The 27,944-nt window shown below is 36.1% G+C and overlaps 1 protein-coding gene across 1 annotated transcript; it reads right to left on the reverse strand.

The window, feature by feature from the left end:
- Positions 1–6,092: 6,092 nt before the first annotated feature.
- On the reverse strand, positions 6,093–27,941 carry LOC131046497 (SNF1-related protein kinase regulatory subunit beta-2). The gene is made up of 4 exons (XM_057980259.1): positions 27,231–27,941; positions 7,618–7,793; positions 7,139–7,301; positions 6,093–7,050 (listed from the first exon to the last, which is right to left on the reverse strand). The coding sequence occupies exons 1-4, from the start codon at positions 27,423–27,425 to the stop codon at positions 6,718–6,720; spliced, it is 867 nt and encodes a 288-aa protein (XP_057836242.1). The 5' UTR covers positions 27,426–27,941; the 3' UTR covers positions 6,093–6,717.
- Positions 27,942–27,944: the final 3 nt, after the last annotated feature.

The raw sequence follows: 27,944 nt of genomic DNA on the forward strand, positions 1-27,944 counted from the left end.
GCACCTCCATCAATTGAGTCCACCTCCATTTTGTCGCATCCAATGTTAGCTAACCTATCCGCTAGCCTGATGTCTTCTTTAAATGTGTGTGATAAGATGTAAGACTACAAAGAATCTAAAAGAGCCCAAGCCTGAATTAAAACATAATTGATATGCCAATTGAAAAACTTTCTTGTTTTACAGACATTTATAATCAATGCAGAATCACCTTCTACATCAATCTTCAAGTATCCCAATTTCTTTGTTATTACTAGTCCACTTAAGAGAGACTGAGCTTCTGTCATATTATTAGTCTCTTGTGGCAATGAAGATGATTTAAAAGCTTGAACCTCACCCAAATAATTCCTAATACATGCACCTTCTCTTGAGTCTCCTAGATTACCTCAAGAGGAGCCATCAAAGTTGATCTTCACAAAGTCTTGATGTGGGGGTTGCTAGGTTATAAGAGATGTGTCAATCCTTGGCTTAGAGATTGAAGACAAATTACAATTGGGAGATAAACATATATACTTCCAATTCTTAATGATAGAGCCATCCCAAGAGGTGAATGTTGAATTACAATTGTGATGATTCTGCACATAAACATTTACTAATTCAGAGACTGATTTTTGTATTTCATATTGCACTTTCTCAACGGAGAAGGAGACTTTTCTGAAAATTCTCTTATTACGTTCCCACCAAATAGACCATGTAGTTGTTGTTGGAATGACTCTAAATGCAAGAAAAAGGAGAGGGCTTGAAGAGGATGGGCTGTCCTTGGAACAAGTCCCATATATTATTTGGAAGGGGCATAGACAATTCTAATTTATTCATCATAAAATACCAGCACTGTTGAGCAAAAGGACACTGAATAAAAAGATGATCAGTTGTTTCATACTCTTGATCACATAGAACACATTTAAACTTTCGTGAGATTTGCAGCTTAACTAATTTATCATTGGTTAAATTATTTTTTTGCAAAGCCAACCATGCGAAGCATCCTACTTTGGGCATGATTGCATTGTTCCAACAAAATTAAAATGCTCTGTGTACCTGTTGTTGATTCATCAAGTGTTGCAGGGCTGTATATCCATGCTTCATTGAATAAGTGTCATCTTTGGATGGGGCCCATATGATTTTGTCATCTGCGTCTATCAAAAAAACTATCCTTTGAGATAGAACTTGTTGGAGCAACCTCATAAGATCAACATCAATCCCAATATCTTTGAGATCCTTCCAAATGACTTTCCCTGAATATAGATTGATTGCACTCACATAGTCTATTAATTTAGAGCCCCATTTTTTAATGAAGAATGGGATTACTGGTTGCAATTGGTGAATCTGAGATAATAAGGTATAGTCATTCCATGAATCAAATTGTATTGATTCCCCATTACGAACTTGCCAAGAAATGTATTTGGTCACCACATCCCTAGAAGCCATCATGAACTTCCACATAACTGAACCATCTGGAGGATTAGATATAGTAAGAACTCTAAGAGGATTAGATGTGTCCAAATACTTAGCTTGCATGATTTGACACCATTTTGAGTTCGACTTTGTATACATTTTTCAAACTAATTTCCTTCCCTCTCTTTTCCCAATTGCCATGTTACTCTGTGAGACTAATGAAATCTTCTTTTCTTTTGATAAATTTCCCTTCCAAAGAAAGTTCCTAATGAATTTTTCAATTTAAAGAATCGCAGATTTGGGGGCTTTAAGTACAGACATATAATAGTTTGGAATGGCAGTCAAGACAATTTTGATAAGTAGGATGCACCCTGAAAGTGATAGCCATCTAGCTTTCCATGTTGAAATTCTATTTTTTATCCGTTCAATAACATCTTTCCAATGAGATATCTTATTATTTCCCCATGAATAAAGGTATACCCAAGTATGTACTAGGTAACTCTTCTAGTTTGTATCCCAAAATCTCAATAATCTTTCTTTTAGTAACAATCTTAGTATTCAAAATAAATACCTTAGATTTCTGAGGGTTTGTCAGTTGTCTTGACACTGATTTATAAAGTTCTAGCACTGTCTTCATCTGGGTGGCTTCTTGAACAGTTGAATTACCATAGAGAAAAGTATCATCTGCAAATAGAGTGTGTAACAGAAATAGATGTACTTGGGATATGAATACCTTGCCAAACACCCCTATCATGATTAAATCTGATTAATCTACTAAAAGTTTCAGCCATAATAATAAACAAGGAGATAGTGGATCTCCTTGTCTGAGTCCTTGGGTAGTTGCAAAGAACCCTACTAGTGCCCCATTTATGATTATTGAAAAATGTGCTCTTGATATACATGCCTTTATCCATTTACACCATTTTTCAAAGAAACCAAACTTGTGTAAGATTGATATAAAAAAACTCCACTTTACCTTATCATAAGCTTTCATCCTATCTAATTTGATAATAAATGATGACAAGTGAGAGGTATCAACCGAATGAAGTACCTCATGGGCAACCAGTGCCCCTTCCATAGTCTCCTTCCCTGGTACAAAGCCTCCTTGTTCTGGGGAGACATTTTTTTGGAATAAGATGTTGCAACCTTAGATAAATAGCCTTAGTAAGAATCTTAAATATTGTATTGCATAAAGATAAAGGCCTGAATTCTGCAGAATTCTGCAAAAGTTTTTGGATCTTTAACTTTTGGTAGGATAGCTATGTTTGTAACATTGAAGTTTTTTAAAATTGAAGTACTTCTTGACTCTTCAAGAGCTGCCAATAAATCAAAACTTACTACATCCCAACATTTTTGAAAAAATAATGTTGTAAATCCATTCGGACCTGGTGCTTTATCTTATGCTAGTGAAAAAACCACTTTCTTAATTTCTTCCATAGTGAATGGCTTGATTAGATCCTCATTATCTTGTTGAGAAATAAGTTGCGGAATAACATCCAATACTTCTTGCTCACCTTGATTAAGGATTGGATTAGAGTTAATACTAGGAGATAAAAGATTTTAGAAGAATCTTATGCCTTCTTGAATTTTTGAAGCATTTGTGATCCTATTACCAGTGATAGCATCATTTATGGCGAATATTGATGATGTTGCTCTTCTTGCTTTGGCTGAGGCATGAAAGTACTTGGCATTTTTATCTTCTCTTAGCCAAAATTCCCTAGACTTGTGCCTCCAATAAATCTATCCTCTTTTACTAAGCTCTTCCCATGTAGCTTGCAACGATTTTTGCTTTTCATATGTACTTGGATCCAAACCATGGAGAATAATATGATCCTAAATAACTATCAATTGTTTTGCTACTGTTTCTTTTTGAATGAAAAATGTTTTTAAACACATGCACATTCCACATTTTGATTTGGTTCTTTACATGATTCATTTTTCTGTCAAGTTGAAACATCTTTGTGCCAATTTGAGAGGGTGCACTTACCCATCACATTTTGATTTGGTTCTTTACATGTTTCATTTTTATGTCAAGTTGAAACATCTTTGTGCCAATGTGAGAGGGTGCACTTACCCACCATGGCTGCAAGAGAGGTAAAAAGTGTGGATGTTTAAACCACATTCTCTCAAATATAAAAGAGAGACGATGCAAGGGTGGTATTGTACTAATCAAAATGTTCAGTGATATTGCATGAACATATGAGAGGCAAAATGTCAGATTCCAAATTCATGTTTTGTAGTAGCCAATGATGTGAAATAAGAAACCTATCAAGCCTTTCTACAATCTGCGAAAAGTTCTTTCTTCTATATGTCCAAGTGAACTGCCCCTTCTTAGGAATTACATCTTTCAAGTCATTATCAAAAATAAAGGATACAAAATCCTCAACAGTCTTTGGAGGGGGTATATTCCACCTTTTTTTCTTCGAGAGAGGCAATTGCATTAAAATCCCTTCCTAATATGACATTCTGATCGGCAAATTGTTGAATTATATCTGTTAAAACATCCCATAACTTCTTTTTTTTGAGTAGTAGTTGGCCCATAAACATTTATCAGTTTGAAGGAGAGGTCAAAACAAATTTGCTTTGGTGGGCTTAATATCAGTACGGTTCAAAATTTTGAATAGGAAGAAACATGAAATTAAAACTTAATTTGTAGGCTGAAACAGAGATAAGAGATTCCGTTGACGGCTATAGAGACCAAATTAATGTCCTCTAGTTATCTTTATTGCATGAAGGAAAGATTTCCTCTTAAGATTCAATCATTTGATGCGCCGTAAAATAGATACTTGGATCATTTGATGCACCGTAAAATAGATGACTTCGATCAAATCTTCGTTACGCTTTAATGAAAATTCTTGGTTATAATTTATGTACCTCTTGAAGAAATTATCTCGTCAATGAGCGATCCTGCTCAAAGTTAGAAGCTCCTCATTTTTTAATTTTACCTATTAAAAAATTATTTTCAAATTATTTTCTATTATTTTTGTATAATCTGAAATTGATAAGACTTCAAATCAGTAATTATGAATAACTTGCATGTTGATTTGTTGTTTTAAATAATGAATAATGATGAGACTTTATCATGACAGTGGTTTATCAAGTAAGTTATCATTTTTGGTGCATGATAAATTATGTAATGTTTTGCTCAAATTTACTTGTATAATTATTTACATCAAATTTATTGATCATAATTTATGAGTAGTGGTTCGCATAACCTCATCTCTCATAAACATCAATTGATTACTTAGCATTTACTGTATCTGAGTTGTGATCACAAAGATAAAAATGTAAAAAATCTTGGGATGTACTCATCTCAATACCACTCTGACTCGAAACCTTTTGAACCATAAAATTTTCACAAAATAAGTCTACTTCTACCTAATTTACAATTACTGAACCTTAAAAACCATTCGTTATAAAACTCTCTAGATCATCCATAACAATAGTTTGTGTATAACTTAAATTATTATTCAAATTAAATGAACTGTTAACCCCAATAGACAAAGCAAGACAAACCCTAAGGCAAAATATATAGATTCTATGGAAAGAGATAAAAATTTGATAAAACAAAATAAAACTACAAAACATAACATTATGATAACACTGATCATTTAGAAATACTAAGTAACCTGTTTAATCATGTCATAAAAGCTACTAGTTTAACATAGCCCAAAAAATACTACCACGAGAACAAATATCGTTGATTCCCCAAGGGGAAGAGGAGACGTGCAAGGGCAATGTCTATACAAAAGTTCACTTTCATATGTAGTGGGTGCATGGGCCTATTTGAGCGTTAAACGAACATTGCTCTGCAACCAACTCAAAGAGGTTAGTTGAGATTGCAAAGTGAAGGGATGAAAGTGAAGTGAAAATGTCATCTATGTTTATAAATCACACATAGTGTAGACTAGGGCAAAACAGGTTATGGAATCCAGTTGTAGTGTAGTGGTTTAGTTGGTGTGTTCAACACTATAATGGCCTTGGTTCAAACATGGGAATGACAAAACCAATCCATCTAGAGAAGTTCTAAAATAAACACACTTTAACATAGGCACTTAACACAAGTGTTAGGGTATGGTTTATGGAGACGGGATATCTGAAAAAATTCAGTTGGTGTTGAAATTATTTTGTCATGTTTGACAATCTAGTCCCATGGATTTTATTGCAGTAGGCAGTACTCAGCGTTTTAGTTCAAAATTTTTTGGAAGCTAATGGTTTGGTAAATCTTTAGCAGCCACTAATGGTAAAGTAATGTCGGTGCTTCTAGTATTGTAAAAAACCCTACACTAGAGAGGAGAATTTCCAGCCTGGCACCAAAGACGGCCACTAGAAATCTAAAAACTTAAAAATAAGTCCTTATATTTTCTAAAGAATTCAAAATTATCCTTATACGTTTTTCTCTACTCATAGAACCTCCCACTCCGTTAAATAGATCCTGAACCCTGCATAGGACTGCTTCCTTACTTGGCATTATGATATCACAAAAGCTGTCAGCTTTCATAACCTTTTATTGATGATGAAGCACGTAATAAGACCAGCCTTTCAGCTTTCTTTTCCTGCCTACTTATGTGACGGCTAGATCTGGACAAGGTAAAAGAAAATGAAAATATTATATGTAAGAGAAATAGATAAATCTGTGTAACTCTTAATCCTGCTCATTCAAGAGACTCAAATTATTTTGCAGTCTTAAAGCACACAAGATGTGACTTGCTTGACAACATGCACAAAGAGCTCATTCCGTTTCCGGGCAAGTATAATATCAATAGACAAAGCATTCAAGTTCAGCCTTAACCCAAGTACATTTACTCCAGCCATGTGTTAGCTTTGCAGCTCTGTATCGTAACCAACACCAACTAGAAAAAACTATACAAGCTTTAACCCAATATTACATTGTCAATCTTGGTTTTGTGGTTTTCAATAAATTTGGTTTTGTTCCAGCCAACACCATTCCTTGTTATTCAAACAAAGAGGGAACGTGAGGAGCAGCTCGATATCCAATTACTGTGGAGTGACTTTAACTTGGAAGCAAAGTTTGTACCAGTAACTACTTTTGTACCTGGTCCGGGGAAAAACATATTGGCATTCCATGTCCATTGATTTCAGCAGGCATGTTTCACAATTAAAAAAAGGTTGTCAATCAGACACTATTTTTACACCTAATACACAGCAAAACTTGGGGGTGCATTTGACATGCTAGAGCCTTTCTTTATCATGTAAAACATACAAAAGATTAAATCTGAACTGAATTATGTTAGTTCAGTTCATTTGGCGCATAAAAAAGCACAATCAAGGAAGAAAGGTGACAACCATCCAACACTAGCAGACATCTCATGATTTCACTTTGAGGGGCTTATACAGGATAACAGTGACATATTTAGATCGATAACGGTGTGTTAAGCCAAGAGACAAGACTGCTTGCGAGTTCCTCCCCTTTTCTACATAAAGATGGTTCAGAATTACATGCTGAGGCCGTGCCACAGCCCCCGTCCCTGGGGCTTCCACTGGAGGAACATTAAGAAGTGTGAGATGCAGATGAGGTGGAACAGCAGGAGGCTCCTTAGCATAGTCTTCTGGGCCAGGAAATGGACCAGTGTAGCTTGAATCTGGTGACTGGGGCGGTTCAAACTCAGCCACACTTTCCAAATTCTCAGGCACATAATCCTGTATAACAGTGAATCATCACAAGTTTAGAAGTCAATACAAAAGAGGTCCATGATCTGATGATAGTAAAATAATGAGGAGAATATACTTGCACATCCAGAACATTGGTAACATTCCCCATCTCATCAGTCATCCAAGGCAGGTCAGGTACGTATCTCCATTCGCCATCAATAATAAATTTGTACTGATATACTCCTGATGGAAGAACTAACATGATAGTGAAGTCTTTTCCTGCTCTATGCAAAGGCTTTCTGCAGGACATGCATTAGGTCAAACAAATTAATTTTCCCAATTATCAATAAATTATTTACTATAGACATTTTTTCTAGAGTTAAAATACATCTAAAGACTATCCAATTCAAAACAGGCATTTCATAAAGTGAGCTTCTGGCAATCTGCAAGGTCAAATAACTAAACAGAATACCTTTCAATGAAAAAAGAACTTGCAAATGAAAAGATGGCAAATCATTGCAGCAACTAGAGAAATACTGAACATTTACACAGGTAAATTGCTAAAAGCAGATGTCTCAGGCCAATTGTAGGGGGTATTTTATTCTTTTGGCATACCTTGAGGTCCAATTATCCCACGACCCTTCCACTGCAACATCATTGCCACCATAGCTCCAAGTTATCATGGTCGGAATGCCTTTTTCATAATATATATCTTCAGAAGTAGATGAATTGTATGCCCATGACTGGTTCGGAACTGGTTCAGCAGAATTTTGGAGTGGGGCTACAGGTACCTACAAATTGAATTGGTTAAAGCAATGATCAAAAGAAGAAAAACTGCAATAAACTCTTCTTCATTTCTATGTAACTGAAATAGGTGAAAAAATATTTCACTGCTTACACAGTAATGTTGTGTTCTAAGTCACCATAAACAGAAACAGAAACAGATTTGGGTACCGAAACAGGGATACAACAAAAGAAAAAAGTTAAGTATGATAAAATTAATCATTCTGAAGAAGAGCAAAGATATTTACATTATTTGAGAAGTTGAAAAATGTATCATCATCTATTCAAAATACATATTAATGCATCCTAAGTCTAACCACTCAATTTCCTATCCATCTAGTTATACATATATTATCAAATTGAAGTTCTACATCATTGATGTCTTCGAGTTCTCTATAAAGATTAGAACTAGACAAACTTACCTTCAAGAATGTCATGTCACAACCAACCTTTTTCTGAAGCTGTTTCAAGGCCACTTTTTGCTGGTGCCTCTACTTCACCACTGTTTCCAATTTTAGATGTCAGTTATCAGTGTTATTACATTTCTGAGATGTTTCTGAATCACTGTAAACTCAAATTGCTAGCCCCTTTGGCATTCCCAGTAACTTAGGTTATTAACTTAGGTTATTATTGTAGCTATCATCAGCCAAAAACTTTAAATTTAACTAGTATGTGCCATAGTTTCTCGGCTTCTACTGCCCCTATGAATAATAATTTTACTAATATTGTTCTTTCAAGACACTGTTTATAGAGTTTAAAGAATAATATAAAGTTACACATAAAAAATGCATATTGGAGCTATCAAAATCATAGACAGCTTGCAATAATAAGTATAGATTTTATTATAAACAGATCATGACAATCCCAGAGAAAAATGGGGATTATAAGAACCCCAAAAAAGAAAAAAATCCAAGATGAGTTTGACTCAGCAAATGCCTCGCAAGACTTGCCAAGACAATCAACTCTCGCTGTTAGCTCAAATTTGCCAAACTCTCAATGAAACTAAGCTCAACCTGGCAAAACCTCTGCTAATACTGGCATACCTCACTGTCCCAATAATATATGAAATGTTTGAAATTTTATTAATATTTTGACAAGCTAAATACTTTTGTCTCCTAGTTCAACCAAGCTGACTCTGGAACGTTGGCTTGTGAAAATTCCAGTTGCATGACTTTCCAAAAACTGATTTTTTTATTGATTTTGCCCAAACAAAATACTTACTTTTGAACAGATTATAATTGAACCTGCAAAATTTAATTTTACCCCACAAAAGACAGAAAATATGATAATCGAATAAATGAAATATAAATAAAATATATTAGTACAGTTTACTGATGTCTAGAAGATAAGGTAAATCTATGCAGAATTCAGGAATAATGTGTCTTTGAGTCCAATCCAAGGGCAAAGTACCAAATCTCCTCTGGTAATATAGAACAAGATCCATAAGTAGATCAGCAGCCAAAATAGGTCCAAAAATAATGTCCACATAAACTGATATCGGTGATGTTACCCTCTCATCCTCCATCCCCAAGAAGAAATGAAAAATCACTCAGAATACACAGCATTACATTAATGATAAAGACCATCCTCGTTAATAAAACTCCACTGAATATTTTATTTGGAAAAAAAATTCCTAAAGAATTATCTCCTTTTCTCTTCCAAATTAACACTGAATTTAAATTTATCATGTTTGCATCCTTTCAAATAGAGTTATACCAGGTCTAACATGTTCAATATAACAAATGGGGAACCAGATATCCTTTTCACTTTGCAAAACTGAACTTTAGTCCATAATGATGCTAACAACACATAAATCATCATAGAGAACAAAATTTAAAAGCTAGGTCAGACAAATAAATTATTAAATTGTTGAATCCACAAGTATGAAGCATGGAAGGAGAAACAATAGGCTTGAAAACAATTTATTTTTCTCTAGGGCATTGCACATTATGCTGGTTCATTAAAAAAAATAAAAGAGTTAACAACAAGAAAAGGCTTTCTACTACACAGGAGCAGTCAATGCACTTCTAAGAAAAGGCGCGTCTCCAGGTGAGTGTCTACATGAAGAGTGCACATCTTGGTTCATGACTTTTAGAAATCAGTACAAAAATTACATTAAAATGTCCACTCCCATGCTTCAGTTTTTTCTTTCAGATTTCGGCAACAGGCTAACATCACCAGTTTTTTCCCACTACCTGCAGTCCTTTGGCCCTGAACATTAGAGGAGGTTTTCACACCATTGGCTACCTCTGGGTTGTCCAACTGACCCATGACCTCTGGGTTGTCTAACTGACCCATGGAGCTCTCAAATCTGTCCAGCAAGCATTCTTAAACTCTGCATTGGCATTCCCATTGTGATCAACAGTATTGTTGTTGGCTCCTGTAAAATGTCTCGAGACACAAACACTGAAGGATTTTGGTTTCACTTGGATGGCCTTCTGTTTATTGCATTATGGGGTCTTCCCCCCCTCCCTTTTATTGTACTTGCTTGGGGATCTGCCCTTTTTTGATTAGTCCACTTTTGTGTTTGTTTTTCTGTCCAGAACATCCTTTTTTGCATTAGTTCTTTGTTTTGTTTTTTTTCGTTACAACAGGGGTATCCCCGCGACCCAGCCCAGCGCCCAACCTGCCTTACCTTGGACTTACTTTATTGCCAAGTTGGGGAGAAGGAAGGGGCGAGCTGAGGTGACACTAGTCCCCTACGGGGAGGATCCACAGCCCGCAAGGAGGGAGTCAAACCCAAGACCAATGGGGCGCAAACCCACGGCCCAAGCCGACTCACCTACCCATGTGGGCAGTTCTTTGTTATTGTACCAGCTGGATTCCAGAACCTTCGACATATTTTTGGCCATTTCTGGACATTAATATAATTTCTTTGTGTCTTTCTTTCTTTCAGTTTTTTTGATGCCAGATATTGCATGAAGAAATCCAGGATCCTCCTGCATTTTTAAGAGAAAGGAAAGTAGTGGTTTTATGGGCTTCCCCTTCACCAAATACAACTCACATTCACAGATGTTACAAGTTAAACTTAAATTGATCTTTTTACTATACCCTGATCCTATATGATTCAAGATAGTCTGGTGGCTGTTTCCAATCTATGACAATGTCTAGCTTATTTATCAGTCAATTAAGTTATAAGCACAAGAAAACAGAGAAGGAAACATAAAAACAAGCAAAATTGGATGATTTAAGCATGGCAAAAGCATGCATTTTCTTTCTTCATAAAGATACTTCAGTTGCTAAATATGGTTTTTCTCAAATCAAAGACATTACAAAAGTTTCGCCAAATCAATTCCCTTTTCAGGGAAGAAATGTTGCTGTAGCCAACACAACACGCATTAATTTGCATGCTTGTCTCTTTCCTATTGCATATGAAAGCCAAAAGGAAAGCTAAAAGCACATCCATGCCGATTGATAGACCAGGAAACATCAAATTAGAAAAGCAGAAGAAAATTAATCATAAAATGCTAGGAGGTAACCACTGCATTTGTGAAAACAAGGAAAATAAAAATTCCAGGGAATAAATGCATTTCCTTTCCCATGAATGAGGGGTGGGGATCCAACAGCCCAAGAAATGATGACAATGTAGAAGAACAAAATACTTTGGGCTGATTATTCCTTCACCAATGATTTGGGAAACAGTTCTGAGCAGAATTTTGAAATTTTCAGAAAATATATTTTTGGGTATTTTCCATATTTTCTTATCTTGCATTTAGAGAGCTTCCCTTGGAAATTTGTCTGGATGCCCCTAAGAAATGCTGAGCTATTTCCCGGAGCATTATTACTAATTTGTACCCTAATCTTTCCAATGTACATCAGAGGTTTAGATTGAGCTATGGTCACAGATTTATGAACCCTACAAGTGTTACTAACAACATAGTACCATTCCAAGTTTCCAACGGTTAATTTCAGGCTTCAGCTTCCAAAGTTATGTGTTCTTTTTTTGACAGTTCATTTTGACTTCTAATAAGAACACACATCACCCACCATAAGGGATGATTCTTCAGAACTCACAGAGAACCGTTCATTTACTATTTTTAGTAGCTTTTTAGTTTCTGCGTTGTAAATCTATAAAATAGATATACCCTCTGTATACTCTTCTTTTGCAATAAATTTTTTTGTTAAGCAATTTCAGTCTTGTTAATTTTCATTTCAGTACCGTTCAATTTCTATCTACAATACATTAATTCCATAGCTAGTGTGTTGTCCCCCCTGAATACAACTTTAAATCAGATCAACCAGAAGGTTAAAGTCCGAAAAACACTAAAGAGAAATCGGAAACATTATTAACAGTAATATTAACAAAAGAAATGGTATTAAATGCCTCCTATAAGAGCAAAACAGGATAAAAGCCTTTTGGCTATGGATCCAAGCAAAAAATGAGTGTCTTTTTGTGGTCCTTAGGATTAAAAAGGACCCCTCGGGGGCTAGGCCTGGATAGTAGGAAACTATGGGAAAAATGTATACCAAAGAATACAACATGTTCCAATTTACCTCCTTAAGAAAAGAAGGTATAATTAGGAGACCTTGACTCTTTAAAGTAGTCTTTGTTGAAAATATTATGTATGGATGAGAGTGTAGATGGAGGAAATGTGCTATCAGAATCTCAAATTCAAAAGCATTCCAACATCCCACAATGAAGTGCCTATAAATCACACACACGTGCAAGCTGCAAAATGAAAAACACAATTATCTACTCTCAAAGCATATGCATGCAATTACAAATCTAACTCCATTGTCCTCCTACTATCAAGATCTTGTTGATTTTAAGTAATCAGATTAGCAATGTAGAATGAAAATCAGAATGCTAGGTAAATTATGCACATAACACACATGTACCCTGGGAAAACCTCCCTCTTGGAGGAAAAACCCAGCAACCAAATTATCTAGATTAGGCTATAATTTAATGGAGTTTACAATGAGCTTCACATAAAGCTGTCAGTAAATATGCATAGAACCCTAGGACAGATAGCAACTATGAACTTATCTGCAATACAACTGTTGTTGTGTCAAGGAGGAAGGCAGATTGAGACTGCTGTCTACAAGGTTGATCTGCTGACCCTTAGATGATGTTCGCTGCCTTCTACAGATCAGTTCGCAGACCTGTAAGAGAGTTCGCCGTGTCTTGACAAGGTTGCTGCCCTCTAAATGCAGTTCGCTAACCTCTGATTATACTTCGCTGATCACCAAAGTAGTTCATTCATAGGATAGGTTTGCTGAGTGATGATGTGATAATGAATGAATTATTTCATCTTGAAGTGCACATATATATACCTTTCTCACAAGGTCAGCTTGTAGTAAATATATAATTTATTAATTACCTTTTCCCTTAACACGTTTCAGTTTAAGTGAGAGGCATATTATGAGGCGTGAGATATAGGGTCGGCCCTATAGGAGAGTGGCGTGTGAGAAGGGCCCAGCCCTTAAGTGCGGATTCCAATGTTGCCTTGGGCAATTGGAATCCGCTCCTTACCTTAATTGGAATGCTTGGAAGAAAGGGAACCAACAGAAAACATTTAACAAAAATAGAAAATCACAAATAGGGATAATTTTAACACCAAACCTAAACAAAACAATCAAGCTAAAGGAACATAAATAAATCCTGAAATCAATACCACACACATCATATTATATAATTCATTTTGAGACAAATAATTCGGAAACTGGAAAACAAACAATACTACATAAAATGCAGGACCCAGGTTTATGCTGTTATTGTCTTATGTACCGAAAACAGGCTATTAACTTCTTGTACATTTTCAAGAACCATCTCTTGAACTTCACTATTAAAAAAGCTAAAGTTTTGTGAAATTTAAAACTAAAATAGGTAATTTGAACAAAAAGTTCATTTGATGAAAGACACTTCATAAGTCAATAGATTGGTTGAGTCAGGTAATATTCTTTCATTTAAACCTAAAAAATACATTTAAAAATTTGTCGTTCCTTTGTTACAAATTACAATATCACATTATTGAAATCCTTAAAAAACAATATTTTCTACTGCCAAGTGATACTGCAAGAGAAGGTGCACTAACAAAGAATAAAACAGATGCAAACTTATATTCACAATTAAAAATGCCAAAATTTGTGAAATTTAAAACTAAAATGGCCATTTTGAACAAAACGTTCCTTTGATGAAAGATACTTCATAAGTCAAAAGATTAGTCAAGTCAAGTAATATTCCTTTTTTTAAATCTAGAAACTACATGTTTAAATTTGAAAATTTGTGGCTCTTTTGTTACAATATTTTCCCCTGACAAATGATACAGCAAAAGAAGGTGCACTAACAAAAAATAAAACAGATGCAAACTTACAAATACTGAAATGCTAGTAATGACATTTATTGTCAAATACGGATTGAACAACTTAATGCCTTTGTTTATTACTAGATTACTTAATTTGAAAAAACTTTGAAGGGGTAAATTAGAGTGGGGTTGTTTCCAGGATGCATTGCAGTAGCAGTGGACATCTGCATGACATCCATCCATGTTGGGGTAATGCTCCAATGTCCTTAGGACAGCCTAAGGACTTCTAGAAGTCCCTCAACCCTCTTGGGTATGCTGGGGAGTCCCCACAATTTGAGCGTCATGATAATGATTTTAAATTCTTTTAAAGCTTTAGACAGACAACATGATGGCATGTACAAATGGTTGACCTTCGAAGAAACAAGGAATGTTTACCTGGTATTGCAGTCAAAATAGACTATTAAAAAAGCTATTACTGTTTTTGATTACTCAGCTGCACAATCTCTATCTTTAACTTTAGGAAGTTGATGTTCAAATACTTCTTAATTCCTATAGCACCAGCATCTCAAGCTTGGTAGAGAGTGGAGGAAACAATGAGCATGGGATGGCATTGGATGTTGTCAAGTTTTCACAAATGTTTTAAAAGTGGGGTCGTGGTGAATGTTATCTAATTTTCATTAATATTTGTGAGTTTCTGCTGACTGCTGTTAGAATTCCTAAAATGTTAAAAACAGAGAAGAAAATAAATAAAAAGATTCAAGAATGATGATACTCATGTCTTTAATGGAGTAGCCCTCATAATTAGGAATGCCCTAAATTTGCCCTAATTCTCAATTTCTAAGTAATTAAATGGGTTTAGAGTATACCTTTCCCTGATTTAAACCCTGCAAACAGATTAGAAGGCCCTTACAACAATAATCAGAGTATTATAATCAGTAAATTAAATCAGATTTACTACAATAATCAGATTATTATAATCAGTAAATTCATAGCATAACTATTAGTTTAGTCATAAAATATTAGATATCTTTGGAGGACTCAACCATGGGAGAACAAAGGAGGGTGTGACTTCGATGGGGTGTCTTGGACCCTCTACCCTAGGCCCAAGAGCAGATATACCATCCCTCTTGGCCTCATGTGGCCCATGCCATCCATATGAGGTGATCTACCCACTGAGGTATCCACTTTTCCATTATCCCCTCATCTTGCCAACCTTTTCCCTCTCTCTATGATTGGTCTTGTTGCACCTTGGTAGGGGAATGAGGCTGCAACAGGGTGCCCTGGAATGCCATCTCCTCTAGGCCCAAGGGCAGTACCCCCTTGGCCTCATGGAACCATCTAGTTCCCTCATAGAGGTGGTGTACCCTAGAGGAGTGCCCCATCACTGTGCCCTCGCAGGCCTACACTCCTTCCACCATGGCTGGTAGCACTCAGAAAATATAAAGGAATACATAGCATAAGATAAACTGTAGGATGTCATTAAATCAGACTGTTATATGGATATGTATAAACATTAACAATCATGATAGTAGTCACTAATAATAATAGATATGCAGAAATACAATTATGCAGTCACAGTACTTGTTATGCCCATATAGAGAATTCATACCAAACTGTCTTAGTTAATTCCTTTGTTGTATATTCAACGTCTTATCCAATATACTCCTGCTAGGATTCCCCTTCCACTCTCCTCAAATGAAACCTTCTCCACCTTATAACTTCCAATGTAAGGGAGAGTCACACCCCTTAATCATGCCTTCCGTTTGCAAGGGTCACAACCTTTCACAATTACCACCCCTTCAAAAGGTCATGACCTTTCATCATTTCTATCCTCAAAAGTCACTTCCTTATTTCCTGCCCATTTCTTTCTTCTTCCATTAATCCTTCCTTAATCCCTATGTTCCATTCTTTCTTCCTTTTCTCCATAACCCCCTTCTCCATATTAATTGCTTACTCTTTTTAAACCCTCATATCTCATTAAAGAGACACATCTCTTTAGAAAGAGATATCCCTTTTAAAGGTCATGCCCCCTCATTGCTGTCTTACTAAATAATTCAGAACTGCACATCTGATTGGATATTAAAATTGCTGTTTCAAATGAAGTTATCTTCTCCCTTTTATGCCTCATGTTTGAGGAGGTCACAACTTTTCATTTCATGCCTTCGACCATTCATTTAAACTTAACTAAGTTTTAATTATTTTAATTTATTATTTTCTGTGTTAATTTTACTTTTATTTTTATTCTTTTAATTTTAGTATTAAATCCTATTTCAAAATGGGGGCATTACATATCCCATGTGAACCCAGGGCAAATTTGGCAGGTACCCACACCATTCAGCATTTTTTTTTGACTTTTTTTACCTTGCAATTCACCCCCCAAACCCTAAAGTGTGGATTCCAATGCATTTTAAAGACAAACAAATTCATTTCCCTTACTGAGAGTGAATGCAAAATGACATGCACCATGAAAGTTTGTGTGGTTACAAAGGTTTGAATTTGGGCTTGGTGGCAAGGGCTCCGCCCCTTAGCCCTACCTTGTATCGAGACAAGGAACACACTAGAGGCACTACCCCTAGACTTTGCAAGGGGCGTTGCCCCTCAACCCTACTAGGGGTGTTGCCCACAGACCCCCATGAGGGGCACTTCCCCTCAACCCCACTGGGGACACTACTCCCAAACCCCCGCAAGGGGCACTGCCCCTCGCCATGCTAGAGGCACTACCCCTAAACCCCAGCCTGCAAGAGGCGCTACTCCTAATCCCTACCAGAGGCATAACCCCTAGACCCCCACTGAACTTATTCGATTTCCCAAGTACTCTCCAAGTCCAAGTTTGCCAACTATGCTTCCAAATTTGTGTGGTTTCAAAGATTAGAATTTGGGCTTAGTATGCCCCTCAGCCCCGCCTTGTCCCGCAACTGAGAACACACCAAGGGCACCACCCTTGGACCTTGCAAGGGTTGCTGCCACGAGACCCCCATGAAATGAAGGGCACTACCCCTCAACCCCGTGAGAGGCACTGCCCATCGCCATGCTAGAGTGTAATATCCCCAAATAGGGATACTAGGAAAAGATAACAAATTCTACAAACTAGGGCACAACATTCTGAAAATTTACTTGCTTGTAAAAAATCTCAATTACAGTCCCAGATATTATGTCAGAATCAGATTTGAATTTACCAACTAAAGAAATAGTTTTCAGATTATTTTTTGAGATAAAATAGAGATAGATATGCAGATTTTAATACCCAACTTGCCCAGAAATCTGCTGTCCACAAACAGAAATAAATTATAGGGTTTATACATACCAAACATGCAAAGTTGTCCTTGAAATGATGGCCAAGTTATAACGCCCAAAATGAGGGTTTCAAACCCTAGTGCAATTAATTACAAAGCCCTAAAATGCAGCTACAAATTGAGGCGCTCAGGTCTGCTATAAACTGGCTAGGGTTTGCTGCTCCATATGGTGAAAACGTCTTCCAACAACTCACAAATCTCCTTCAAATAATCACACTACAATCTTAGGGCAAAGCCCTAATTAAATGATGATAACAAGCATCAAAATCACTGCTCCAAGGATGGTGAATAGGTCTGCCCAAAATCTGAAAATGAAATCAAACCCTATGCTCCACAAAATCACCCAATTTGTCCTCTAGGGCAAGTCACCACCCTTCTACAATATGGTGCTCCAAATCTATGGTGAAACCCTAGGCAAATAATAGCCCAACTCGCCAAATGAAAAAGCCCTAATATCTGATGTAGAATTTCTGCTCTTTTCACCAATCAATCAAAAATGAAGCACAAGTAGATCCACGTCACAGAACCTCCAATGGATTAGCTAGGTTTCCATCCCACTCACCAAATTCACAAGGGTTTTCGTCCTTGGAATGAAGCTGAAACCAAGTTATAGCCAACAAGAAAATTTTCCACAGGAAGAAATAAACTCACTCATGCCTCCAAAATGAAGATGAAGTCCTTATAAAGATCTTGAGGAAGTTTCTAGAGAAAAAGGAAACATTTACTATTTTTAAATATTTTTTTACTTCCATAAGCGGCCTGAACCATATGAGGGAAAATAAATTTAATTTTTATTTTTTATTTCTTCTTCCCCACTTCATTTCTAATAAAGTCACTTTTATTAAATTTTATTTTTTTATAAAAATTAATATTTCACAGGGATGACCCCGTAACGTGATGGCAAGTCACAAGCCCTATTGATAGGGCAGTCACAAGTTCAAAACTTGTGCCTTTCACCCTGCAGGCGCCCCTAACAAGGCACATGTTGGCAACATGGAGACACAAGCGATGACATGGAGGAACCACTGGTAGAAGAGGTGTGATGGATGAGAGTTATAAGGAGAGGGAACTGCCACCATGGAGAGATAAGGAGATAACTATATGCGCAGCAATGGAGAGATAAGGTGACGCCTGCATGCAGTGATGAAGAGATGAGGTTTCGCTTGCGCAAGGCAGGTGAGATATAAGGGTGAACTGCCATGCACGTGCAACGGAGTGATAAGGTGGAGATGCCATGCGCACGCAATGGCAAAAAACATCTCTGAGGATGAGGTCCCTCAGAAATGTGGCCTCACTAGTTCATAGCTCCATTCAAAAGCGTTAACCGCTTCGGCCCCTTACCAATCAAAAAATAATAATAATAATATTTCACTTTTTATAAACAAAGTGACTTGTTGGGTTGCACACTTTCTTAGCCATTTTATTGAATTATTTTATTGACTTGGGACATTACATAAAGGCACTACCCATAGAACCATGCAAGGGGCACTTGTCATAAACCCTACTAGGGGCATTACCTCTAGACCCCCACCGAACTTATTTGATTTGTGAAGTACTCTCCAAGTCTGAGTTTGAGAACTATGCTTCCAAGCTTGCCTACAGGTCCTCATCTACAATATCATCATCAAATAGCACAATCTTCCCTAATGTTACTTGATAATTACTTGTTTTCCTTCTTGTCTAGATAAAGACTTTTTATTGGGAGGGGAGGGGTGGGGTGGAGTGGGGTGGGGGGATTGATGTAGTTAGTATACAATGCCTATTATTATGTTTTGATAATATGTTTTATCCAACTATGTATTTGCTATTGCTAGTGCTAGTGCCAATGCCAATGGCATTGTTGTTCTTCTAATTTACCAGTACCTACATCTTCAAATATGGATGATGATGCTATTTTGAAGAACCATATGATGATGCTTGATCAATGATGGCTGATTGTTAATGCTTGACATTGTTATCTTTTAATTATAACATATATCAAGACATTTGAGATTGACTAATTGGCATCGTAATATTGTTTATTTTTATAGTGGTTTTGTTTATTACACAATATATGATGCTATGTGTGGCATTTTGAACTTAAATACTGCTACAAATATATATATACAATTTACCAGTACCTACATCATCAAATAGGATGATGATGCTATTTTGAAGAACCATATGATGATGCTTGATCAATGATGGCTGATTGTTGATGCTTATATGTATATATGTATATATATGTATATATATAAATATATGTATATGTATGTATATATTCATATATATACTTGTGTATATATATAAATATGTATGTGTATATATATGTACATGTGTGTATATATATATGTGTGTGTGTGTGTGTGTCTGTGTTATTAATTTTTTGTATGGATGAACCCAGCGCCCAAAAAAATTTTGCTCAAACCCATGAACCAAACCCTTGAACCCGAACCTAAAGCAATATTAGGTGTGGTAACTTAGGTTTAAATTTTTAACATTTTATATTCTTTAGAGTTAAAGATGTATTGTGCACTATTTTTTTTAAATTAAAATTATAGAAACAATTATTTAGATTTGTATGCATACATACATATATATATATATATATATATATATATATATATATATATATATATATATATATATATATATTGTTGATTGTAATTAGGAAGGAATGGCAGATTCCAATTGCCTTAGGCAACATTGGAATCCGCCCAAAGGGCTGGCCCCTCCTTCAACGTGTAGGGCTGGGCCCTATCTCTCACGGCACCCCTAAATCCTCACGCCACACTCAAACATGCTCCCATAAAATAGGGCCGACCCTATTCTATCAAGGCAATTCGCTCAAAAGGAAATTAATAAATAAAAGTTAATTATAAAGCAAAAGCCGACCTAACTAAGATCTTGCACCACATATAAATAAATGACAACTTCACCTCATTATTCACTAAACATAAGATCTCTCAATGCGAATTATACATCTGCCTAATGCGAAGTTTGAAGAAGGAATAATTGCGAATTATCTCTGCCATCGAAGGTGCTAACATTAAGAGCAAATACCATCATAAAGGAGGGCGAACTATTCTAGATTCAAGGCGCTAAGGTTGCAGTCCAGTCTCAAGCAAAAGTGCAGACTTAAGATGCACTAAAAGTGCAGATCTAGGGTATGAGCCTGAGTGCTGGTTGGTGTGTTAAAGGGGCAGACCTGATGCTCATGAAAGTGCAGACCTGTTGTTGATTTCATCAGCCCTAAGAGCAAACATCTCAGACATCTTCAAGTACTTGAGATAAGTGTTGTAATCATTTTATGAATATAATCCATAATCAGATCTGTGGATCTTTTCTGGCTGGGTTTTTCCTCCTAGGAGGTTTTCCCAGGGTAACCGTGTCTTGTTCTTATTTTTGTTCATTTCTATGTTATGCCTAAATCTAAAAATCAGTAAATCTTTCAGCTAATCAATCTAGTTAGAAACTAAATTCTGATTTCTGAGTTTTATATTAATCTGAAAGTATTAAATTCAATATATATATATATATACACACACGTACATAATCTCTCTCTTGAACTTCTTTAGAAACTGCAGTGATTGTTTATGCATCTGAATCTCAATTGTCCAATATACCAGTGTGAATCTCAAAATATTTTAAAAAAATATGAGAGAAGAAAGCTCAATTTTTCACGCGATGTGGCAAGTCACACCTGAAAAATTAGCTGGGAGTTTGATGTGGAATTTGGCATTGAACGTCTTAAAAACACATGGGCAGTACTAGATTTGGCACTTATTTTTTTAATTATTTTTAAGCCAACAATTATCTGTTTCTTTTGTGCGTGAAATACAGCATTAACAATCTTTATGTCATTTGCAACGAACTTGTTCCTTCCCCTCTCAGAATTTGTTCAAAGCCTCATAACAAGCATGCATGCCTTCACATTCCATCACTGAACTGGTATGCATAAGGTGATGCTTCAAATTTCAACAATTGTTGTGGGCACTTCTAGTGTCATAAAATACTCCAATAAAAGCAGGACCATACCTTAGGTTATCAAAAGTTTACATTTACAACTAACATTTTCCTCCTCGCAGGTGATCGACCTCAATATATTACAAAGCCCATTTCATTTGGATAAAACCAAGTGCTTTCTTAACATTTGTGAAATAGTTCAATTTTACGTTATCTCTCCTTGTGTTACTTCTTGAGAAATGTGAAGCTTGGATGTAATAGAAACTAAGCAAAACTTGGATTGGTCTAACTCAAGACTATATATTGATTTTGGTCAGGATTGAACCCAGATTCAGCCACATGCCTAGGGCTGAATTTGCAGTTCCAGGCCGGACAGTGTATTAACTTTGGGTGAACTCGGAGAACACACTAAGTTCCCAAAAGAAAAGTAATTTTGGAAAAAAAAAACCCAATCTAAAAAAGTGACTTCGAAGTCACTAACAAGACACAAAAGTCAAAACTTAAGTATAACTATAAATACATTCTTATCTCTTTCCTTTCACTCCCCAAAAAACAACATTCCAACCATAGTTTTAGGACTCTCCGAGTCTTGGGAAGTCCCGAGCCGAGTGACCCTAGCTGAGTCTCAGGGATTCGGGACTCTCCAAGGACTCGCTTAAGGCGAGACTCACTAAAAACTAGTTTTTTGCCTTAACCTGCCGAGTTTTGCCAAGTCCTAGCGAGTTTTGCCGATTTTTTGCCGAGTCCGAGTCTCGTTTCTATGATTCCAACTCATTGTTCATACTGCAAGTTTTATGCATTCAAACACCATGCCTGCACTGTTCTTATGCCTCAAGGAGTGTGTGATATGTGCTAGGAAGAACATGTAAATTGCATCAAGGAGATTCTTTACTCAATGTAAGGTTTTTTTGTGTTTTGAATTTCCATACTCCACAAGAGTTTTTCTTTTTAAACTGTTTTACTGTTGTTTTTAATTTTAATCTTTTGTTCATTTCTTTAACAAGTAATGGTTATCTGCAATGTTCCACGGGCGTTGGGGAGGGGGGGACGTGGGGACGGGCTTTGGGGATGGGGGGACAAAGGGCTTAAGTTTTGGGGACAAGTTTCAGGGACGGGGGGACGTGGGCCTAGAGAGGGGGAGAAGCATCCCCGTGGAACACTAGTTATCTGATGTTATGTTGTGATATTTTTTCCTAATATTTTTAATTCTAAAACATACAAATACAAGTGTTAGTCTAGAATGGATTGGGAATTCTAGCTCTATGGGCCATGGGTTAGCTAGGGCTTTCAAATTCAACCAATTTCGACCGCTTTTGGGACACTTGACAATGATTAAGCAGCTTGCTAAAGCTAGGGTTGTCTTTGGTGTTGTGACAAGTGGCATAACAAAAATAGTAACTACCATAGTTGGAAGAGGGCACATTTGTGATTAAAGATTGGGTGATTGTCAGCCAAGGAATCAAAGCTTGTAGTGGGCAACCAAAAATAGGTAGCCAAAAGAATCAATTCTTGCTTATATTAAAAGGCAAGAAGAGGCAAACAATGCACCAAGAAATTTAAATCACAATCTCATCCTTTGACCAATAAGGAATCCTGCAAATCCTACAAGGGCATTGTCGAGAACTCCAAAAGAAGATGATATCACCTCACTTTCCTGCAAAAGAATAGATGAGCACATTAATGATTACACAATATAGTTGTGTCGATGGACTTCCTTTCAATCAAGTAAGATCGCCATAATAGTGAGAAATGGTTTGGGGGTTAACTGAGGCACCTACAAGCATACAAGTTTTGACTATGAAAAGGTGTGTTCCCTTTCTTGGCCAAGCAATGAAAGTGTACAGATACTAACTTGTAGCCTATGAGGGATTCAAGGATTAAAACAATGTTGCCTGTCATTTCTGATGGATGGAAAGATCAAAACAATTGGTTCCTTAATAATTTCATTGTAGTGTAAGCTAAAGATGCAATGTCCTTAGGGCAGTTGATTATGAATGGCAAGTGAAGGATGCAAACTTTGTTGGCAACATCCTCATAGAGCCTGTTGAGGCTGTGGAGCCTCAAAATATTGTCCATGTCATAACAATGCTAAAAATTGTAAAGTTGTGGAATTGTTGGTTGAGGCAAAATACAGACACGTATTTTGGACACTATGTGCCATCCTCTCACTCAACTTGATGATGCAAAAGCTTTGACATAGAGATTGAATAAAATGAAACAACTCTACAATAAGGCTGATAAGATTCAAATGTTTGAGAGTAATCATCACATGTACATAAAACATCTTATGTTCTTCTTAAAGTTAGAACTATTAAAGGTAAACTTATGAAGTTTCAAGGCTTTATCCCTTAAATGAAATATCCCAGAGCCTGAAATATACTGAAATATCTCTGAACCTAAAATATACCTGGCTTATAGAATTCCTTTTTCCTTTCCAGAAATGTTATACATTCAAACTTGAAAAATAGAAAGTTTTGAGCTAAATACAGATTTAACACCAAATAGTTTGAAGGCAATTATCATTGATTCTTATTATCAACAAATACAGGAATACAGACTTTCAAACAGACTTACAACAATATAACATCACAGATCTTACAATGGTTCACAGTCATTGAGAGATAGGGATATATCAATTCATTGGCGCTGGGAGTCGCCAATCTTCTTGCCTCACTCTGAAAGCTAACTCACGATATATGTATGTCACCTGTGAACTGAAAGATATGCCGTCGCCACCAATAGAACCTTAAGGAAGCTCCGTGCTGTTATAAGGGAAGCCCATCAATACTGTGTGCACTCATTGTCTCCCACCACAATAGCTCCCAATGAATAGCTTTAGCAATAATAAACTCGGACTATTAAACCTTTATCAGGCTGTATACATAAACAAACAATTTAATATATAAGGCCCTTCTTAATAATACTTCCAATTCCTGTGATACCTCTTCAGCAAAAGACTACGGCCTTTGACTTAATATTCCTCCGTTCTTAAACAATTGTCGAGCCTTTATTTCACTGTGCCACAAATGTATAGTTGAGAATCTCCGCGGTAGATATCGACACATGGTATGATAGCTGTCTGGTATCTAGTGGGTTAGGTAGGCTCACTACTGCAGCCAACTATCAATGATCTTCCTTCAGGGGAGATCACACCCAAAAATCTTCACAATGAAAGGTCTTAGTGAGGCAGTAGACCAACCCCAAGTTGAAATTCAATTGAGCAGTCAGACAACCAGCTCTCAACCATATAAAGCATCCTTTTATTTAAAATGGAAGAAATTCATCACAACAATATTGAACCTCAATATCTTTATCTGCAAATTTGTCTCCAAAGGAGACTTCCCAAATTTGTCCAGCCCTTCTGTCAAAACTCCTAAAGGTTTTCGTCTCCAGAAATCACCAAGCGTTTATCAAATCAAAAGCATGAGCAATTAATCACCAGGAACCCCCTTATAAAGATCTCCAGGAAGTATCCAGAAGATAGGCTGACTTGGAGAAATATAATAACATTTTATTATTTTATTGTTGTTTAATTAAATTAATTAATATTAAGCCATCATATGAATATTTTATTTATATTTTAATAACTTAATAAAAATCAATTTAATTAAATGTCACCTTAAAAATTGGGGACATTACATTAAATCACATTAGTTTTAAAATTTCCATCTATATTATTTAATTTACATTTTATAGGATCTACTTCATTTTAAAAATTCAGAATGTTAAAAATGAAGCATATTATATTTTACAGTTTTAACTCAAACTTTTTATAATGTGTTTTAGTTTTCCTAAAGACCATATTAGGTTATTTAAAAAAATAAAGTAGATGATATTTTAAGTTTTAACTCAGAATTTTTTTTATTTGTTTTAACTTGTTTAATGCCATGTAGATTGCTCAGAATTAACTCACCTCATACACATTGTCTTAAGACAACATGTAAGAAGCATGAGGCATTAACCATCATTGTAATCAACAATCTTTAGAGCAAATGGAGGCAATCGAATACAAAGTGGGCCAAAAATAGCAAAAAACTGGTCCTCGACAAGGATCAATGGGCATGTGTGTAATATGTGTTTCTTTTCATTGATTTCATCGTGACTAAGATCAGATTCACAAATAAGGATCCTTCATGTTTGAAGAGATATATGAGAACATTGACTTCAAATCAAAAAGATTAGATGATTAATAGTAGCTACAAAGCAAGATCCCCTTTGTAAATAATTTCAAACATAATTCCTTTCATTCCTTTGGCAACTATAGTTTTAAATGTTGCATGAAGCACTGCAGGTTGTAAGTTCTTTTTTAATTGAGCAAAAGTGGAGTAAATACTCCTTTATCCACTAGGCCAATTCAATTAATTGAAAGAAAAAAAGACAGAAGCTGGTGGATGTGCATTCCAACTTGCACTTCCTCTCACAGAAACAAGAAGGTAGGAGGAGGGAGAAACAAGGCATTAGGATGTAGCACCTAAGAATCGCGACTTTTATACTTCTCTTACACAACTTTCCTTTGTCTCAAGCAAAAGGCTGCTTGCTACACAAGACTTGGATACTGTATAGCTAGTGGGAGTGGCACTGGCATTGCTTGTGGTTCTGACAAGTCAGCTGGTGATTTGTGACGCAGCGCAATTTGATGATTATAAATCTGTATTGATTTCATGTGTAGCTACAATAATATAAACCATTTTGATTTATCTTCAACACTTGTGAATTGACAATTGACATTGAATTATGATTTATTAACTGTGTTCTCAATTCTGTATTTAATTTTGTACACTTCATTCTGAACTCAGGAAAAAGAAAATCCACAAACTGCTGAACCTGAACCTGAACCTGAACCTGCAAGATAGCCTGAGAATGAAAAGCCCAAGAATAAAGACATTATGCTTAATCTGAGAAACAGATCAGATTATTAAACAGATAGGAACACTGTCTGGAATCCATTGAATAAAATCCTAAATTATCACAGACGAATAGCAAATCCCATTCATTTTTTTGTCAAAGGACGATTGTGAAATAATTTAATAATACAAAATTTACAGTAACCCTCTTTGTTTATGTCTTGAAAAGGATGATGGGTTCAAGAATAAAGGCATTATAGTTAACCTTGGAAACATAGCAGAAAATCATACAGCTAGAAATCCATCTGTTCGTAAGTTATCACAGATGGAAAGCAATATTCCATTTATTTTTGTCAATAGATATTTGTAATGGGTAAGTCACCAATCCTAATTGTACTGGAGTGTAAAGAAGTGAATTCAAGGCATTTATAATTCAAAGATGAGAATAAACGCTGGTATTTTAAAAGCATCATCGAACCCACAATTTATCAGCACAAGGTGCTCCGCCCCTAAAAATCATAATTGCAAAAGCAAAAACCAAAACGCTATGAAGTGAAATTATTTTACGAACCTCCCAAACACACCTTGGAGACAAAAAATCTGCAAGTTCTTGATTTAATTTCTTCTTGAGAGGGCAGGAAAGTCGAAACTAAATAAAGAAAACCAAAAAATCTCGGATACAGTTTCCTCTATGGACAGTGGAAAGTATATTTCCCGCGATTCTTCTAATTCCTATTTCTCAGACCGATCACGATGCTTCAGCTCTCTCTGCGCTAACACTCCCCATTCCAGATTTGTACTCAGATTATTCTAACATATACAGTTGAAATTACACATTTCCATTAAACTTAGCACTTCATAGTATTATTTTATTTAATAATATAAATATTCGCAATCATAACCTAATGCATAAAATATTTAATAAAAACAAAAATCACAGGCAGGGCAATTTAATTCCAAAACTCAACACTCGTCGAGTGATAAACAGGCCTTGACTTTGGCCTTAAGTGAATTAAAAGCGATCTTGTCCTCACATAGTAAATTTTAAAAGGTTGCAAAGATTACATAATTGCGCAAGTTTTAAAACAAAAGCAGTAAGAGGGTTTTAATTCCCAAACCTGAGATGCAAACATTACAGGAGATCTAGAACGGCCAGGGCTATCTGGAGGAGAGTGCCCCATCGACTCAGCAGATCCACCATGACTGAGTCTGCCTGTTTCCCTCTGCCCATGCACGGGCCCACCATGGGATTCTCCACCTGCTTCTTCCTCAGCTATTCTTCCTCCACCTTCTCTAACATTTGTATTTCCCATACCCAAGCCAGTCTCCACCCAAGAAACAAAAATCCCTCAAAAACCTAAACGTCTGACCTGGATCTTCCTGTTCCTTTAATCTTGCTAACGACCCATTTCTCACATTTCTCATCCACTCACACCCACATCTAAAACAGTGGATTCGAGAACACCCAAATGATTTTCTTTATAAATTTTGTATATCTTCGATATTATGAACAAATTTACGCTTCGCTTCAACAAAATGGAAGACAGGGTGTTTCTTATGATAGCAACTGCAAGTCACAACGAGAAACCAAATCAGCAATTTTCCCTGTTTGTTTGTTTGTTGTGTTCTTTTGTGACTAGAGATGCGAGAATTTGTATAAGAGGTGAGATAGGGATAGAGATTAAGTAGTTAGCAGCTATTCAAGATAGGATGAAATTATGACATTAAACCTTTTTCAGATTGAAATATTCCCTTCATTCTATTCAATGATGTCTTCTTTGTAAGCCGTTGCCGAATGGTAGTTGAGATGGGATTCCATGTTCATGTCATCT

Source organism: Cryptomeria japonica, chromosome 10 (genome assembly GCF_030272615.1).
Source record: "Cryptomeria japonica chromosome 10, Sugi_1.0, whole genome shotgun sequence".
Lineage (NCBI taxonomy): Eukaryota > Viridiplantae > Streptophyta > Pinopsida > Cupressales > Cupressaceae > Cryptomeria > Cryptomeria japonica.